General features: G+C 46.5%; 1 protein-coding gene across 2 annotated transcripts in view; it reads left to right on the top strand.

Annotated features, from left to right (window-relative positions):
* The window catches only part of PPARA (peroxisome proliferator activated receptor alpha), a 94,163-nt gene that overhangs the window by 36,487 nt on the left and 40,233 nt on the right, over positions 1-17,443 (top strand). For both annotated transcript variants that reach the window (XM_030815368.1, XM_030815369.1), the window contains exon 3: positions 12,958-13,204. In XM_030815368.1, coding sequence (XP_030671228.1) covers positions 12,997-13,204 — 208 coding nt within the window. In that variant the 5' untranslated portion in view covers positions 12,958-12,996. The remainder of the gene's footprint in view (positions 1-12,957; positions 13,205-17,443) is intronic.

Genomic DNA, 17,443 nt, shown 5'->3' with positions numbered 1-17,443 from the left:
AGAAAAGTTATTCTCTGAATGTCCCTTTTGATAGCATATTCTTCCTTTTTCATGAGTGCAGTATTTCTGCATGGCTTTCATCAGAACATGCTAGTGTCTCCCATTTCTCATAACTTTCTAGAGTGAGGACCATTTGAACTTGGAGTGCCCTCATTTTAAAATTCTATGTTTGACCCTGTTCCCCTCTTTTGCTGCTGCTTTTCACCAGACTTTGAAGAAGCAGAAGTACATTCAGAACTTGTCTGCTCTGGCAAAAGACAATACTGTTGGCTCAAACTAAAAACTGAAGAAGAAAGCTCAAGGAGAGAAGTTTAAAAATATACCATCTCTGGCTGGGCGCGGTGACTCACATCTGTAATTCCAGCACTTTGGGAGGCTGAGGCAGGCCGATCACCTGAGGTCAGGAGTTCAAGGCCAGCCTGGCCAACATGGTGAAACCCCGTCTGTACTAAAAATACAAAAATTAGCCAGGTATGATAGTGGCCACCTGTAATTCCAGCTACTCGGGAGGCTGAGGCAAGAGAATCACTTGAACCCAGGAGGCAGAGGTTGTGGTGAGCCGAGATCACGCCACTACACTACAGTCTGGGCGACAAAGTGAGACTCCATCTCAAAAATATATATATATATATACACTAACCTTCGGCATATAGGACTATTGCAGAAGGGATTATCTTTCTACTTGGTTGGTTCCTCTTGGTCTTGAGCAAATTTTGACTTCCCTGAGTTGGCCCCTGGAGGTTAAAGGGAAAGGGCCTTTTCTCTTTCCTTTAAAACCAATATGGCATATTTGCTGAGAACTTAGATACCACAGGATTGGCAGTGTAGACTTACATTCATAGACCGGATGCCATCGGCCAGCCTTGAATCATTTGCAGCACGTTGCATCATTTTGTTTAAGTAATGCAAAGTCCTTGACATGGCTCAGACGTTGTCTTGGTTACTTGTAAGGTCTCACATAAATCTAATTTTCCTCTTCCTCTGCCCTTTCTGGTTCAGCTCAGTTTATTCAAGGGTGTATTTGTGCAACGCACTTGAATAAGGTGTGGTCCTGCCTCTGTAGATGTTATAGTTTGGGAAGACCAGCCGGGCAGGGAGAAGAGCATGATTCAAGGATGAAGGCGTGGGCTGGGGGCCGGGGGAGCAAGGATTCCCAGTGAGGAGGGAGGAAGGAGCAGCACCATGTGCCCGTCACTCTATAGACATCTCGAACCACCTGGCCATGTAGCTGTCATTAACCTAAGTTTACAGTTATTGAAACTGAGGTTCAGCCAGGCGTAGTGGCTCACGCCTGAACCCAGGAGGCGGGGTTGCAGTGAGCCAAGATCATGCCACTGCACTCCAGGCTAAGTGAGAGAGCGAGACTCTGTCTCAAAAAAAAGGAAAAGAACGAAACTGAGGTTCAAAGAAATGTACAGTGCTCCCCCTTTTATCCAAGGAGGATACATCCCAAGCCCCCACAGTGGATACCTGAAGCCTCAGATAGTATCAAACCGTATATATGCTGTTTTTTCCCTATATATGCATACCTATGATGAAGTTTATAAATTAGGCACAGTGGTAGGAGACTAACAACAATGATAATAAAATAGAACAATTATAACATACACTGTAACAAAAGGGTCTCTTCCTCTCTCTCTCAGAATATCTTATTGTACTGTACTGGGGGTAACTAAAACTATGGAAAGTGAAACCATGGATAAGGGGCATCTACTGTATATGGTGGAGTTTTCAAGGTCATAGCACTGCCTTCCCCTGAGGTTGGCCTTGCAGCCTCTCTAGGCACTGCTGCTGCTGCTAAGAACCCCTATGAGGTGAACACTGCGAGCAGCATCATGGCTCCTCCAGGAGAGGAGACCCGGCTTACAGAGGCCAAGCCTCAGGTACCTTAAACATCAGTTTAAAACTGAACTCATGGCCAGGTGCAGTGGCTCATGCCTGTAATCCCTTCTCTCCATGCTCAAAACCTGCCCTCCTTCTCTTTATATTCCAGATTTCGTGGGTGCCACCTCCTCTGCCCAGTGACCCAAGCCAGAGCATACATTCATCCTAGACTCTGTCCCAGGTCCCTGGTCCAGGCAGCTGCCAGTTGTCAGGGTCAGCTCTTTATCTCGCAGTCCTCCTGCCTCTTGTGTTATTACCCAGGGCTGTCACCATCTCTTCTTGGGACAGTTACAACAGCCCCGTAAGGAGTTTTGCTGCTTCTAGTCTTGTTCCCTTTGAATCTGGATTCCTCCTTGCCATCAAGACAATCCTGATGCAAATCTGATCACGTCACACTTCCTCTCAATAGTCTTCATGGCTCCTTATTGTTTTAGGATGAAATCCAAACTCCTAAACATGGGGATTAACAATGTGCCATGATTGGCACTGCTGGCCTCTCCTACTTCTGCAGACTCACCTCTTGTCACTTCTCCCTTGAGGTAGATCAAAAATGGTCACAAGTTCTTTGAGGCTCTTCCCATCAAGAGGTAGAGTTTATTTCCCCACCCCTTGGATCTGGGCTTGCCTTGTGACTTGCTTTGACCCAGAGAATGTAACAGAAAGAACACTGCCTAACTTACAAATGAGATCTACCTTAAGAGGCCTTGCAGATTCCACATTCAACCTCTTGGAATGCTGCCACCATCTGAGAAGCCTGAGGTGGCCTCTGTGAGGATGAAAGACTTCATGGTGAGAAGTGCCAAGCCAACAGCCTGGCACCAGCCACCAGGCATGTGACTGAGGCCATCCAGCCATAGCTGAGCCACAAAATGACCACAGCTATGTGAATTATCCCAGGTCAGACCAGCAGAAGAGCCGCCTGGCTGAGCTCAGCCCAATTTGCTGACCCATAGAATTGTGAACAAGTAAAATGGTTGTAGTTATAGGCCATTAAGTTTCAGAGTTTGTTACACAGTAACACCTAACTGATAACAACTCTTGAAGCCAGTTCAGCCATTCTCAACCACTTATTCAATGATATTTTGGGCCATATATGCAGATGTGCTGTTCCGAAATGGCCCTTACCCTCCTTTCTGTTGGGTTTTCCTGTGGAATATCCAGTCAACCTTCAGGATTCATCTTGGGTGTCCCTTCCTGTATGTACGCTCCCTGACCCTCCAGGATTCCCCCAGTAACAGCCCTCATCATGCTGCCTTTGCAACCATTTGCTTATTTGTACCTCTCACCTACTAGTTGGGCAAGTTACTCACCCCTCTCAACCTCTGCATTTTTCTTCTCTATAAATGGGACCAGTAATACCTACCCTGCCCTGGCATGGATAGATTAAAGAAAAAAAATACATGCAGCTGCCATTGAGGGCCTGGCCCAAGTGTGATGTTCAATAATATTATTTCTCCTTGTTTTCCTTCCCGTGCCAGTGCCACACCCCCCTGTCCCAGTGCTCTGGGGCTGTGGATCCCTTCAAAGGTGAGATTGCCTGTCTGTGGTCCCCAGCGTTAAGCACAGTCATTAGCTCAGGTGCGTGCTCATGTGTTCCATGAGTTCAAGCCTCAGCCCTGTAAAGTTTGCCTGCCGTGTATCTGATATATTTCTGCTAAAACCCATTAGGCCTTCCTTCTTCTGAAATGTCATCGTTAGTTGTGTGTCACTTCAGTTTTGTAACTGGCCAGGCCACTGCGTCCAGGCTGCTTCCTCATCATCTGGCTGCTAAATGCTTCAACCTTACCCGCCTTGCTATGCGTCCCATCCTGTATCAGGTCAGAGCTCTTGAGTGGTGAATACGAATTTCATTTCAGTTGACTTTTGATTCTTGTGGCAGTCCTCTCGGCTTACTCAAATTTGATTGCAACAGACACAAAATGTGTCTAAACTTGCAGCTTTTCTTCTGTTATTTTGATATCACCATCCACAAAGGTAAGATATTTTAAAACAATAACTACAAACTTTCTGAAAATTATAAAGAAGTGCTGGGTTTTAAACGGAAGTCATATAGTGTAAACTTTGTGTAAAGTCTGTAGGGAGTTTTCTTGGAAATGGCTGGGAACATTCTTTTTGCACCTTTGAAGATAAAGGTGGAGGAGCTCACAGCTCTTGTGCCGTGTTGGGCTTGTCACTCTTTTTTATGTGCCAAATTCTTTTGATTACAAAATTTTAAGTTTAATGCTTTAGGTATTGTTGGGCAAGATCTAGATGTGTCTAGTTAAGTGTAGGTGATATGAAAACTATTTATGATGCATTTGATTTAAATTCATTAAGATAGAGTGTCTTTACCACCGTTGCAGTCTGGTCCTTTCCCTTCTGTTTTAAATGTGTTTCCATTGGCATTTTCTAAACTGACTTTGTTAGCGTGTTAATCATTTGGCACTGGTAATGATTAATCTTTTCTTTCTTTCTTTCTTCCTTCTTTTTTTTTTTTTTTTGAGACAGAGTCTTGCTCTGTCACCAGGCTGGAGTGCAGTGGCGCAATCTCAGCTCACTGCAACCTCCACCTCCCAGGTTCAAGCGATTCTCCTGCCTCAGCCTCCCAAGTAGCTAGGGGCTACAGGCACGTGCCACCATGCCCAGCTGATTTTTGTATTTTTAATAGAGATGGGGTTTCACCATGTTGGCCAGGATGGTCTCAGTCTCTTGACCTCATGATCCACCCACCTCGGCCTCCCAAAGTGCTGGGATTATAGGCATGAGCCACTGCGCCCAGCCGTGTTCATCTATTTCTGTGAACCGATGCTAGGTGAAGGTACAGAGGGCTTTCTAGCTTCTGTGTTTGTTTATTCTGAAATGTTATTTTAAATCTTAGCCCAACAAATTGAGTGAAAAGACTTCTAGATGTTAAATATGATATTCAAAAAATATAAAGACAAGGTGATAAATTAGAATTGGTGGGAAAGAGAAAAATCTGTTGTCTGATAGTCACCTGCCATAGCAACGCTACTCCTTTGAGAAGACTTCCATCTTTTGCCCTGAAAGTGCTCCATGAGGTTGGATCAGACCTCATTTAGCAAAGAAAGATGTAAATAGATTCCTGTAGGGTGGCATTATTAAGCATATTAAGTGGTTACAATACAGTAAATTAGAGGGAGTAGTACAGAAGCATAAGCAGTCAAAAAAGTGAAAGTCTAATGTTCGTAATTATTGTTCTGGAGGCGTTTGTATCAAATATAAGTTCTAGGCTGGGTATGATGGCTCACACCAGTAATCCCAACACTTAGAGGCCAAGCCGGGTAGATTCCTTGAGCCTAGGAGTTCGAGATTAGGCTGGGCAACATAGTGAAACCTATCTCTACAAAAATACAAAAATTAGCTGGGGGTGGTGGCAGCGCCTGTAGTCCAAGCCACTTGGGAGCCTGAGGTGAGAGGATCACCTGGGCCTGGGAGATCAAGCCTGCAGTGAGCCATGATCTTGCCATTGCACTCCAGCCTGAGTGACAGAGAGAGACTCTGTCTCAAAAATGAAAAAGTTTTGAGTGTGAAAATTCAAGCTCAATTCCATTTGTTGGTTGTCTTGAGTGTCTGATCACATAGAATATAAAGATGTTTTGATAGTTGGGACAGTATTCAGCTACCTGCTATTTAATACATTATTTCAGAAACTATTTACAAAGGGGGCCGGGCACAGTGGCTCGTGCCTGTAATCCCGGCACTTTGGGAGGCCGAGGTGGGCAGATTACCTGAGGTCAGGTGTTCAAAACCAGCCTGGCCAAACATGGCAAAACCACATCTCTACTAAATATACAAAAAATTAGCCGGGCATGGTGGTGTGTGCCTGTAGTCCCAGCTACTCAGGAGACTGAGGCACGAGAATCGCTTGAACCCGGGAGGCGTGGGGTTGCAGTGAGCCAAGATCGCACCACTGCACTCCAGCCTGGGTGACAGAGTGAGACTGCATCTAAAAAAACAGCAACAATAAAGAAAATATTTGCAAAGGACCTTCTGGCTCCAAGAACCTCATGTCCAATACAAGGGTGCACACGTGGGTGAGACACAGCAGCTGCCCTCCGGGAGCCCACAGTGCAGGGGTTTCCCTTCGGTCTTCTTTTATTCCAAGCAAGTGGCAAAACTACTTTACTCTTAATACAAACCACTTCCTTTTATCACAGGACGCTTCCCAAGCTCTGCAACTGTTGCTCCTGAGGAAGGGAGTGGAACTGATAATCTGTTCCTCCCTATTGTATTCAGTATGGGTTTGTTTTTTTTTTTCCTTTTGCTGGCTTTGTTTTCCTGTCCCTATGATGATTATAATTCACTCTGCAAATTAGATCACCTTTCCCACGCAGAATCTCTTTGACTTCTGTTCTAGATATCCATTACATTTTTGTAGTTTTCGGACACACTGTGTGTGCCGCTTTGCCCTCTGGGTGACAGCAGGCTGTGGCTGCAGAGACAGAGCCGAGGTGAATTCTCACGGACCATCACTGGGTTACTCCTGGAATAAGTAATTCCCTAGAGCTCCTTCTGTGCAGATCGTTAGAAATAGATATTGAGGCCGGGCGGGTGGCTCATGCCTGTAATCCCAGCACTTTGGGAGGCCGAGGCGGGCAGATCACGAGGTCAAGAGATCAAGACCATCCTGGCCAACATGGTGAAACCTTGTCTCTACTAAAAATACAAAAATTAGCCGGGCGTGGTGGCGCACGCCAGTAGTCCCAGCTACTCAGGAGGCTGAGGCAGGAGAATCACTTGAACCCGTGAAACAGAGGTTGCGGTGAGCCGAGATCGCGCCACTGCACTCCAGCCTGGCGACAGAGCAAGACTCCATCTCAAAAAAAAAAAGAAAAAAGAAAGAAAGAAATAGATATTGAACACCTGCTACATAGCAGGGATTGTGCTAGAAGTATGGATGCAAAGATTAGGCAAATACGTTCCCTAGCCTCACAAAGCATACAGTCTAGTAGGAGAGACAGACATGTAAAAAGTTTCAACAGCACAGATAATCAGGGCTACAGCAGAATTGGGCCCAAGATGCTGTGGGAATCTAGAGGTGAATGGGTTTCATCAAAGAAGAGCTTCTTCTCCCATTTATAACTCATTTTAGCCTAATCTTCCAAACAGTCATGCATCTAAGAGCTGGTGATCCAGAAAATACCTTCATGTTAGTTATGAATTACTGTTAGAATCCTTCCAGTGTTTGCACCTGCCCTGTGCTCAGGTAACATAAAACAGTGATATAATTCGATGTCTACTTCCTCTTGTATTTGTCTAAGTGTTCTACAATTTTCATATACTCTGTTTCATAGTTCTCAAAGGAATATTTTGATTGATAAATGTTTAGTTAGTAAGACCTAAAAATCGAATCTCAGTGGTTTGAGCTTATGGTATACAAGATGCAGCTCTAACATTTAAGTTGGAAGGGAAATATCAAAAAGATACCTGCACTCCGGTTTGTTGCAACACTGTTTACAATAGCTAAGATTTGGAAGCAACCTAAAGTGTCCATCAGCAGACAAATAGATAAAGAAAATGTGATATTTATACACAATGGAGTACTATTCAGCTGTAAAAAAGAATGAGATCTTGTCATTTACAACAGCATGGGCGGAACTGGAGGTCATTCTGTTAAGTGAAATAAGCCAGACACAGAAAGACAAACTTCACGTGTTCTCACCTATTTGTGGGCTCTAAAAATCAAATCACTTGAACTCAGAGAGAGTAGAAGGATGGTTACCAGAGGCTGGGAAGGGTGGTGAGGGGTTGGGGGGCAGTGAAGATGATTAATAGGTACAAAAAACTAGAAAGAATGAATAAGACCCACTAGGTTTTTTGTTGTTGTTTTGAGACAGAGTCTCACTCTGTCACCCAGGCTGGAGTGCAGTAGCATGATCTCGGCTCACTGCATCCTCCACCTCCTGGGTTCAAGCGATTCTCCTGCCTCAGCCTCCCGAATAGCTGGGATTATAGGCACGCGCCACCACACCTGGCTAATGTTTGTATTTTTAGTAGAGACCGGGTTTCACCATGTTGACCAGGCTGGTCTCGAATGCCTGACCTCAAGTGATCCACCCGCCTTGGCCTCCCAAATGCTCAGATTACAGGCATGAGCCACCGCACCTGGCCACTGTTTGATAGCATAATAGGGCGACTATAGTCAATAATAACTTAATGGTATATTTTTAAATAACTTAAAGAGTATAATTGGATTGTTTGTAACTGAAAGGATCAATGCTTGAGGGCACAGCTACCCCATTCCCCATGACGTGTTTAGTTCACATTACATGCCTGTATCAAAACATCTCATGTACCCCATAAATATATACACCAAGTATGTACCACAAATATTTTAAATAATTTTTAAAATAAAAAAATAAATTGTAAGGGAAAGAAAATTATGAATTTAGAAATGTAAAAGGTCTCAGGTAAGGAAGGAATGAGAGGATCATGCAGAACCTCCCATCATTGCTGGGACTAGAACAGAAGCCCTACCTTTTCCCAACACCCTATCCACCTGTCCGTCACCTCTCAGCCTTTGTGAGACTCTGTCTGTGGTATGAAACTGAAGATCTAATTCAGTGCTGTTTGCATTGTCTTGCCTCCTGGACCAGAGTTTGCAGTTGTTGAGAAAAGGGATGGTTGGTTATGTCTTGATCCCCCGCAGAGCATTTGGGGCATAGGACACGGGAACTGGCCAGCCCGGTTCACTCTTCTCAATGAGCTGGGCAGTGGCATGTCATGTGGGTAATAGGAAGGGGTGGGGACTTCCCCGGGATATTCTGCTCCTGATCAGAAGCTCCAGTGATGTGGGGGGAGCCCCAGCACCAGAGCATGCTGGGAGGGCGTGCAGGGTGGGGCGGGTGCCCGTTTGGCCTCTGCTATCTATCTGGGGGATGCATCATCCAAAGGCAACTGTTCCTTATCTGCTCTTGTTGGGAGCAAGGAAGGGCCAATTTGTTCAATGATCTGTATAGAGCCAGTCCCTCTGGCCAGAGTTCAAGACAGTATTGCCTCACTCTATATAGAGATTGTATCTTGGTTAGCTCTTCATTCATGGCAAGACCAATGTTTCTCTAAATTAATCCTGGGTATTGCTTAAAAGCAACTAAAAATGATGAAATTGTAAAACTTTGAAACTCCCTGAATGTAACGACAAGCAAACTAACATTGTTATATTGGTCGATGCTCCTGGCCAGAAGAGAGAATATTAGCAGGAATAAAAGGCATAGGCCACATGCATTTTCCACCCCAGTGCTGAGAACACGATGGGGGAAAAAGGGAGGTGGCCACAGCCCATCCATCACACAGTCTCTGCCCACCTACTTGCTTTTTTCTTTTTCTTTTTCTTTTTTTTTTTTTTTTTTTTGAGACGCTTTGTCACCCAGGCTGGAGTGTGTGGCGGTGCAATCTCAGCTCATTGCAACCTCCACCTCCCAGGTTCAAGCGATTCTCCTGCCTCAGCCTCCCGAGTAGCTGGGATTACAGGCACCTGCCACCAAGCCCAGCTAATTTGTTTGTATTTTTAGTAGAGACGGGGTTTCACCATGTGGGCCAGGCTGGTTTTGAACTCCTGACCTTAAGTGATCTGCCCATCTCAGCTTCCCAAAGTGCTGGGATTACAGGTGCAAGCCACCATGCCTGGCCCCAGCTACTTGCTTTCTTTTTTTTTTTTTTTTTTTTTTTCTTTTTTCTTTTTTTGAGACAAAGTATTGCTCTTGTCCCCCAGGCTGGAGCGGGATGGCATGATCTCAGCTCACTGCAACCTCCGCCTCCTGGGTTCAAGCAATTCTCTTGCCTCAGTTTCCTGAATAGCTGGGATTACAGGCACCTACCACCATGCCCGGCTAATTTTTGTATTTTTAATAGAGATGAGGTTTCACCCTGTTGGCCAGGCTGGTTTCGAACTCCTGACCTTAAGTGATCCACCCGCCTCAGCCTCCCAAAGTGCTGGGATTACAGGTGTGAGCCACCATGTCCGGCCCCAGCTACTTGCTTTCTATTGGGGTGAACTTCATGGTTAATACAGTCAGTTAGTGACTGCAACTTTTGAACTTTTTATTCATAGTGAAAAATATTTTAAGTAATGCTTACCCCATTATGTTTCTTGTCATTTGAAAAAAAATCTCCCTTCTGACAGAGTGCAGAATAAAATACGATAGAAAATCTGTACAGATTCACAGCCTGATTTATGCTAATAGGTTATAGAGAAAGAAAGTCTTCTAAACCCTATGAAAGGTTAGCAGTTCTCTTTTATTTTTCCCCGTGTGCTATTTGATGATTTCCCTGTGAACTTTGATGATTTATTGCCAGAATTCCAAACATAATATGTGAATTTCACAAAAATGGATGAAAGGTATCTATTTTTCATTGGTAGAGGAAGCCAAAATATCCCTTCCTCACCGCACTAAAAGCTGTTGTTTACATTAAGCAAACTTCAAATGTGAACATATTTTTACGCAAATGAATTTAATGGGTGAATATTTTCTTTGGGACAGTATTCTTCACTCCATCTGGAGAGTCGGGCATTCCGTAATCACCATGGGATGACGGCTGCCTTGACAGTGGCTGGTGGCAGCACATACCCCCTGAGCCTCTCCGTGATGTGAGCCGTGGGCATCATGTGACCATTTTCAGAAGGGAAGACAGTTCTGGAAGCTAAAGGTCACCTAGTCAGCCTCGTTGGGCGATTGATGACTCAGCTGGGTTCAGGGAGGTGGACCCGAGGCAGAGCCTCTAGAAGGCAGCGGTGGGCAGGGCGGTTCAGGCAGGTGGCACCTGGGCAAAGGTGCAGACGTGGAATCCTGAAAGCAATTCTCAGTGCTGCTGAGTTTCCAGGAGGTAGAAGAACGGTGACAAGTGCACAGTCAGGTAGGGACAAATATGGAAGGGCTGGAACAGTGTGCTCAGGAGACTGGGCTTCAATCTGGAGGTCCCAGGAAGTGGTTTAAGATGTTTCAGTGAGAGCATGATACAGACTAACCCAGGAAGAACTGCTGCTTTGTCGCTATACCCCTATGGAAATGCCATTCGCTTTGCTAGTTGAAATAGCGCACCATTGTCTGGGACTCACCCAGTTAGATTTGTTTTACTCCACAAAGTATTCTTGACCATACAATCATGGTCGAGGACCCCCTGCATGAGCTGCCTTCATGGCTACAGGGAGAGCACACCAAAGTGGATGTCACACCCAGCACACAAGCCACCGGCTTGGCCCTGCTCCCTGCGCCCTGCAGCCTGAGCCACACTGGCTGCCCGTTGTTCCTGGAATGTGCCAACATGTTTCAGTCCTGGAGCCTTTGCACTTGGTGTTCTCTTTGCTGGAACATTCTCCTCCAAGACATTTACACAGCTTGCCCCCTCATTCCCTGAGGTTATCTCCTGCCCCCTAATCAGTGAGGCCTTCCCTGGCCTCACCGGACACTCCACATGTGCATTCGTTTCTTTGTTCACCATCTGTGTCCCAGTTACAAGGGAGGATCCCTGAGAGCAGGGATCTGATTTTTGTTTGTTGTCGTTGCTGTTTTGAGGTGGAATCTTGCTGTGTTGCCCAGGCTGGTCTGCAGTGGTGCGACCTCAGCTCACCGCAACCTCCGCCTCCCGTGTTCAAGCGATTCTCCTGCCTCAGCCTCCTGAGTAGCTGGGATTACAGGTGCCCGCCACCATACCCAGCTAATTCTTGTATTTTTAGTAGAGATGGAGTTTCATCATGTTGGTCAAGCTGCTCTCCAACTCCTGACCTCGTGATCCGCCCACCTTGGCCTCCCAAAGTGCTGGGATTACAGGCATGAGCCACTGCGCCCGACCCTGTTTTTTGTTTGTTTTTGGTTTTGGTTTTGGTGGTTTTTTTTGAGACACGGTCTCACTCTGTCGCCCCGGCTAGAGTGTGGTGGCACGATCTCGGCTCACTGCAACCTCCACCTCCCAGGTTCAAGTGATTCTCCTGCCTCAGCCTCCCGAGTAGCTGGGATTACAGGCACATGCCACCACGCCCAGCTAATTTTTGTATTTTTAGTAGAGATGGGGTTTTGCCATGTTGGCCAGGCTGGTCTCAAACTCCTGACCTCAAGTGATCCGCCTGCCTCGGCCTCCCAAAGTGCTGGGATTACAGGGATCTGTTTTTGTCTCTGCTGTGTCCCCAGCGGCTCAAACATATTGTATGGAGCTGTGACAGCTGCACAGTCAGTGATGACTGAGTGATTCCTGGCCCTATGGGCTATGGCTCCTTCAACATTTTGTTGTTTAAAGATTTTTCACTTTCTCAGTGTGCTGATCAAGAGACAAGCCTAGAGGAGAGGCTCAGCAGTGTTCCTGTTTAGATGATGAATTCAGGCATATTTTGGATGGTAAATAACGTTGCATTTAAAAACAAGCAAGTGGCCAGGCGCAGTGGCTCACACCTGTAATCAAAGCACTTTAGAAGGCCGAGGCGGGTGGATCACCTGAAGTCAGGAGTTCAAGACCAGCCTGGCCAGCATGGTGAAAACCCATCTCTACTAATAATACAAAAAAGCTAGCTGGGTGTGGTGGCAGGCGCCTGTAATCCCAACCACTCAGAAGCCTGAGGCAGGAGAATTGCTTGAACCCGGGAGGCGGAGGTTGCAGTGAGCTGAGATCACACCACTGCACTCCAGCCTGGGCAACAAGAGCAAGACTCTATCTCAAAAATAAGAAAATTAAAAATTATTAAAATTAAAAATTAAACGGCTGGGCGCAGTGGCTCGTGCCTGTAATCCCAGCACTTTGGGAGGCCGAGGTGAGCAGAATACAAGGTCAGGAGATCGAGACCATCCTGGCTAACACAGTGAAACCCATCTCTACTAAAAAAAAAAAAAATACAAAAAATCAGCCGGTCATGGTGGCAGGCGCCTGTGGTCCCAGCTACTCAGGAGGCTGAGGCAGGAGAATGGCGTGAACCTGGGAGGCGGAGCTTGCAGTGAGCCGAGATCGCGCCACTGCACTCCAGCCTGGGTGACAAACTGAGACTCTGTCTCAAAAATAAATAAATAAATAAATCATAAAAAATAAAAACAAACAAGTGAACGTTGTTATACGTCAGTCTTACCAATTGTTCCTCTTTCCTCCCAGTAGCTTGGAGCTCGGCGGCACAACCAGCACCATCCAGTCGCGATGGTGGACACGGAAAGCCCGCTCTGCCCCCTGTCCCCACTCGAGGCTGGCGATCTAGAGAGCCCGTTACCTGAAGAATTCCTGCAAGAAATGGGAAACATCCAAGAGATTTCGCAATCCATCGGCGAGGATAGTTCTGGAAGCTTCGGCTTTACGGAATACCAGTATTTAGGAAGCTGTCCTGGCTCAGATGGCTCGGTCATCACGGGTAAGTGTGCTGTTTCCTAGAAAGTTTTATTTAGAAATGTTTCTTCCTCCAAGAAAACTGTTCTCTTTAGCGGGAAAGGAAGTCACACTTTTTGCAAAGAAAGCTTCGGACGTGGTAAAGCATGACCTCCAGTGCTGCTGGGCCCTGGAAGGTGCGTGTCACGGCTCACGGTGCCCACTCTTGTGAAAGCCATGCACACATCAAACAGTGCTTGAGATTCAGTCAGGGTGAGCAGCTAAAGTACACAGACCCTAACCCCAGCAAGTCCACGGGGAACAGCTAGACATTTTTAAGAGGATACATGTGCAAGGGTCTGCATAGAGGTACTGTTGGTAAGAGGGAAGGATGGGAAACAAGCTGCGTCAAAGGGAAACAGATAAATTGGGATGCGTTTATACAGTGGTGTACTTCATAGCAATTTAAAAGAACAGACTAGGCCGGGCACAGTGGCTCATGCCTATAATCCCAGCACTTTGGAAGGCCGAGGCAGGTGGATCACTTGAGGTCAGGAGCTTGAGACCAGCCTGACCAACATGGTGAGGCCCCATCTATACAAAAAAATTTTAAAATTAAAAACAAATTAGCCAGGCATGGTGGCGCATGCATGTGGTCCTAGCCACTCAGGATGCTGAGGCAGGAGGACCACTTTAGCCCAGGAGCTCGAGGCTGCCATGAGCTATGACTGCCACTGCACTCCAGCCTGGGTGACAGTGAGACCCTGTCTTTAAAAAAAAAAATTTTTTTAAGCAACATTGAATGAAAATAAACAAGCTGAATGATATATTTTTATGATCCAATTAATGTAAAATCTTTTATTTTTTATTGTTTGAGACAGAGTTTTGCTCTTGTTGCCCAGGCTGGCGTGCAGTGGTGCGATCTCAGCCCACTGTAACCTCCATCTTCCGAGTTCAAGCAGTTCTCCTGCCTCAGCGTCCCTAGTAGCTAGGATTACAGGCACCCGTCACCATACCCGGCTAATTTTTGTATTTTTAGTAGAGATAGGGTTTCACCATGTTGGCCAGGCTGGTCTCAAACTCCTGACGTCAGGTGGTCGCCTGCCTCAGCCTCCCAAAGTGCAGTGATCACAGGCGTGAGCCACTGCACCCGGCCCAGGTAAAATCTTTAACACTAAACAATCTAGTACATCACTGGTGGAAACAGACACACACATATTGCAAAGGGCATCTCAGCTTTAAGGACTCAGTCACCTCCTGGGCAAGATGGAGGGAGAACTGGGGACGGGTCCCATGGGGGACTCTAATTCTCTCTAGGTTGTATATTTTTAAAAGACTTCGGCAGTGTGATAAACCTGGGTGGTGTGTACATGGGTATTACAGTCATGTTGCTTAATGACAGGGACAGGTTGTGAGAAATGCATCCTTAGGCGATTTCATCATTGTGTGAGTCATAGAGTACACCTAAACCCAGGTGGTACAGCCTGCTGCACACCGAGGTTCTGCGGTGCAGCCTGTTGCTCCCGAGCACGCACCTGTACAACGTGTTACTGTACTGAACAGCGTAGGCCCCTGTGACACAATGGTAAGTAGTTGTGCATCTAAACATACCAAAACATATAATAGAAAAGGTTACAGCAAAAATACAGTATTATCATCTTATGGGACCATGATACCACAGTTGAACTTACGGTCTATTGTTGACCAAAATGTCACTGTGCAGTGCGTGACTATACAGAAATAAGCTCAGAGAAATTAAGTAACTTGGCTGGGCACGGTGGCTCACGCCTATAATCCCACCACTTTGGGAGGCTGAGGCAGGCGGATCACCCGAGGTCAGGAGTTCAAGACCAGTCTGGCCAACATGGCGAAACCCCGTCTCTACTAAAGAATACAAAACATTAGCTGGGTGTGGTGGCAGGTGCCTATAATCCCAGCTACTCTACTCAGGAGGCTGAGGCAAGGAGAATTGCTTGAACCTAGGAGGCAGAGGTTGCAGTGAGCGGAGATCATGCCACTGCACTCTAGCTTGGGCGACAGAGTGAGACTCCATCTCAAAAAAAAAAAAAAAAGTCCGGGCGTGGTGGCTCATGCCTGTAATCCCAGCACTTTGGGAGGCTGAGGCGGGCGGATCACTTGAAGTCAGGAGTTCAAGACCAGCCTGGTCAACATGGTGAAACCCCATCTCTACTGAAAATACAAAAATTAGCCACGCATGGTGGTGCACACCTGTAATGCCTGGGCAACACAGCAAGACTCCATCTCAAAAAAAAAAAAAAAAAAAGTGACCTGCCACGGTTCATACAGCCAGAAAGACAGTGCCAGGCCCGGACCCCGCCTCTCAGCTGGCTCTAGAGGGCTATTCTCTGCATGCTGGCGTGATCGCGCCTTGTAAAAGGTGGCAGTGTTCTCAGCTTAGTCAATCAGGAATTGCAAGAGGTGAGTGAGCCCCTGAGGACTCTGGGGGGCCTTTGTGACCAAACAGCTTTGGGAGTCACCCTGACAGACGTTTACAGATGGTGCAAGTTTTGACTCCCTTTCTCCTGGCCCTTTAAGCAGAGGATAAGCACTGTGGAGAGAGTGAAGGTGTAGGGAGATGATGGCTCCCAGAGCAGTGGGGAAGGGGACAGGGAGGCTGGAGGACAGCAAGGAAAAGGCTCCGCGTCAGGTGGTGCCTTGAGTGGCCTGGGTAGGTTGCCTTGCAGCGAATCCGGGTCAATGGCCTTGACGATGACCGCATTGCTTCCTGAGCACTGCAGGCTGCCCCCACACCTCACACCTCGGCTTGCCTAAGCCCAGAGCAGCCTTGTGAGGTCGTCATTATGTTTATTTAAGGAAGGAGGAAAGGAGGCAGGTCCCAGGACACACTGACGTGCTGGAGATCACCAGCCCAGAACCCAGCTCTTAATGCCACAGCACGGGACCTTTCTTCACCCATCACAGACACACCCCATGCTGGTTCACCATTTTCCTATAATGACTATTTGTGCTATTTATCAGAAAAATGTTTTCCTTATGGATTTGAAAAGATTTATCTTGCCTTTTTTTTTTTTTTTTTTTTGCCTTTCTTTTCTTTTTTAAGGCAGGCAGGCTCCCCCAGCCCCACCCCCAGGGTGAAAAATATAGTTCATTGTCTAGTAAAAGAGTTCAGAGATACACTTTTTCTCTTTGGGTAAGATATACTCTAGAGCTTGTTCTGAAATACGGAATTGGTGTGAGCTGCGGGAGTGGGTGGGTGTGTGGCTCTAGCTGTGGAAAGTTCTTTCCCGGCAGTGGCCAGGAGGGCTGCCCAGCCCCCTCCTGCCTCCCCTGGCAGCTTAAACACAGGACCCCTTCTTCTGTGCTCTCTCCTGACCCCTGGTCCTCATTGCAAGAGGGAACCCTGCTCTTCTAAGTAGACTCAGGGGTCCTTTTCTAAAAGTAGTATCTTTTAGGTCATTGTCAAGAACTATAATCTAAAATGTATTTTGAACTCATCTGGAAGTTCTGACAGAGGTAAGGCTTGAGAATTTCCTGCATACTAGCCTTGTGGTCTATATAATCCATTAAAAGCCACATTTAACCCAATTCCACAGACTGAACTGTGCTTCCTATCTAAATAAATTAAGAGCAGGCCGGGCACGGTGGTCATGCGTATAATCCCAGCACTTTGGGAGGTCGAGGCGGGTGGATCACCTGAGGTCAGGAGTTCGAGACCAACCTGGCCAACATGGTGGAACCTCATCTCTACTAAAAATACAAAAAAAATTAGCTGGGCGTGGAGGCTTGCACCTCTTAAGCTTAAGGACATATTTCTTATGATCCAATTAATGTAAAATATTTTATTTTTTATTTTTTTATTTTTTGAGACAGAGTTTCACTCTTGTTGCCCAGGCTGGAGTGCAGTGGTGCGATCTCGGCCTGTAATCGCAGCTACTCAGGAGGCTGAGGCCGGAGAGTCGCTTGAACCCAGGAGGCGGAGGTTGCAGTGAGCCAAGATCACACCACTGCACTCCAGCCTGGGCAACAGAGTGAGACTCCGTCTTTAAATAAATAAATAAATAAATAGCAAGGGTTCAGGGGAGGAGAAAGAGGGTTCCACATTTGTTTTGAACCAATTCCAAGGAACTTTATGGCAAAAAGAATAAAAAGGGGAACTTACGAAAAGTGACCACACTGAAGCGTCCTGGTCACCCATCCCTGGTTTTGACCACCAGCCTTTAAAGTAGCGAGTGGGTGATAACCCATTTCTTATTTCCCTCCCAGCATTTCCTCACTGTTATTCATACATGTGGTCATTTGTACT

The sequence above is a fragment of the Nomascus leucogenys genome, chromosome 7b (assembly GCF_006542625.1).
Source record: "Nomascus leucogenys isolate Asia chromosome 7b, Asia_NLE_v1, whole genome shotgun sequence".
NCBI classification, from domain to species: domain Eukaryota; kingdom Metazoa; phylum Chordata; class Mammalia; order Primates; family Hylobatidae; genus Nomascus; species Nomascus leucogenys.
Note: the sequence above shows the minus strand (reverse complement) of the source record. Positions and strands in the feature narration are given on the sequence as shown.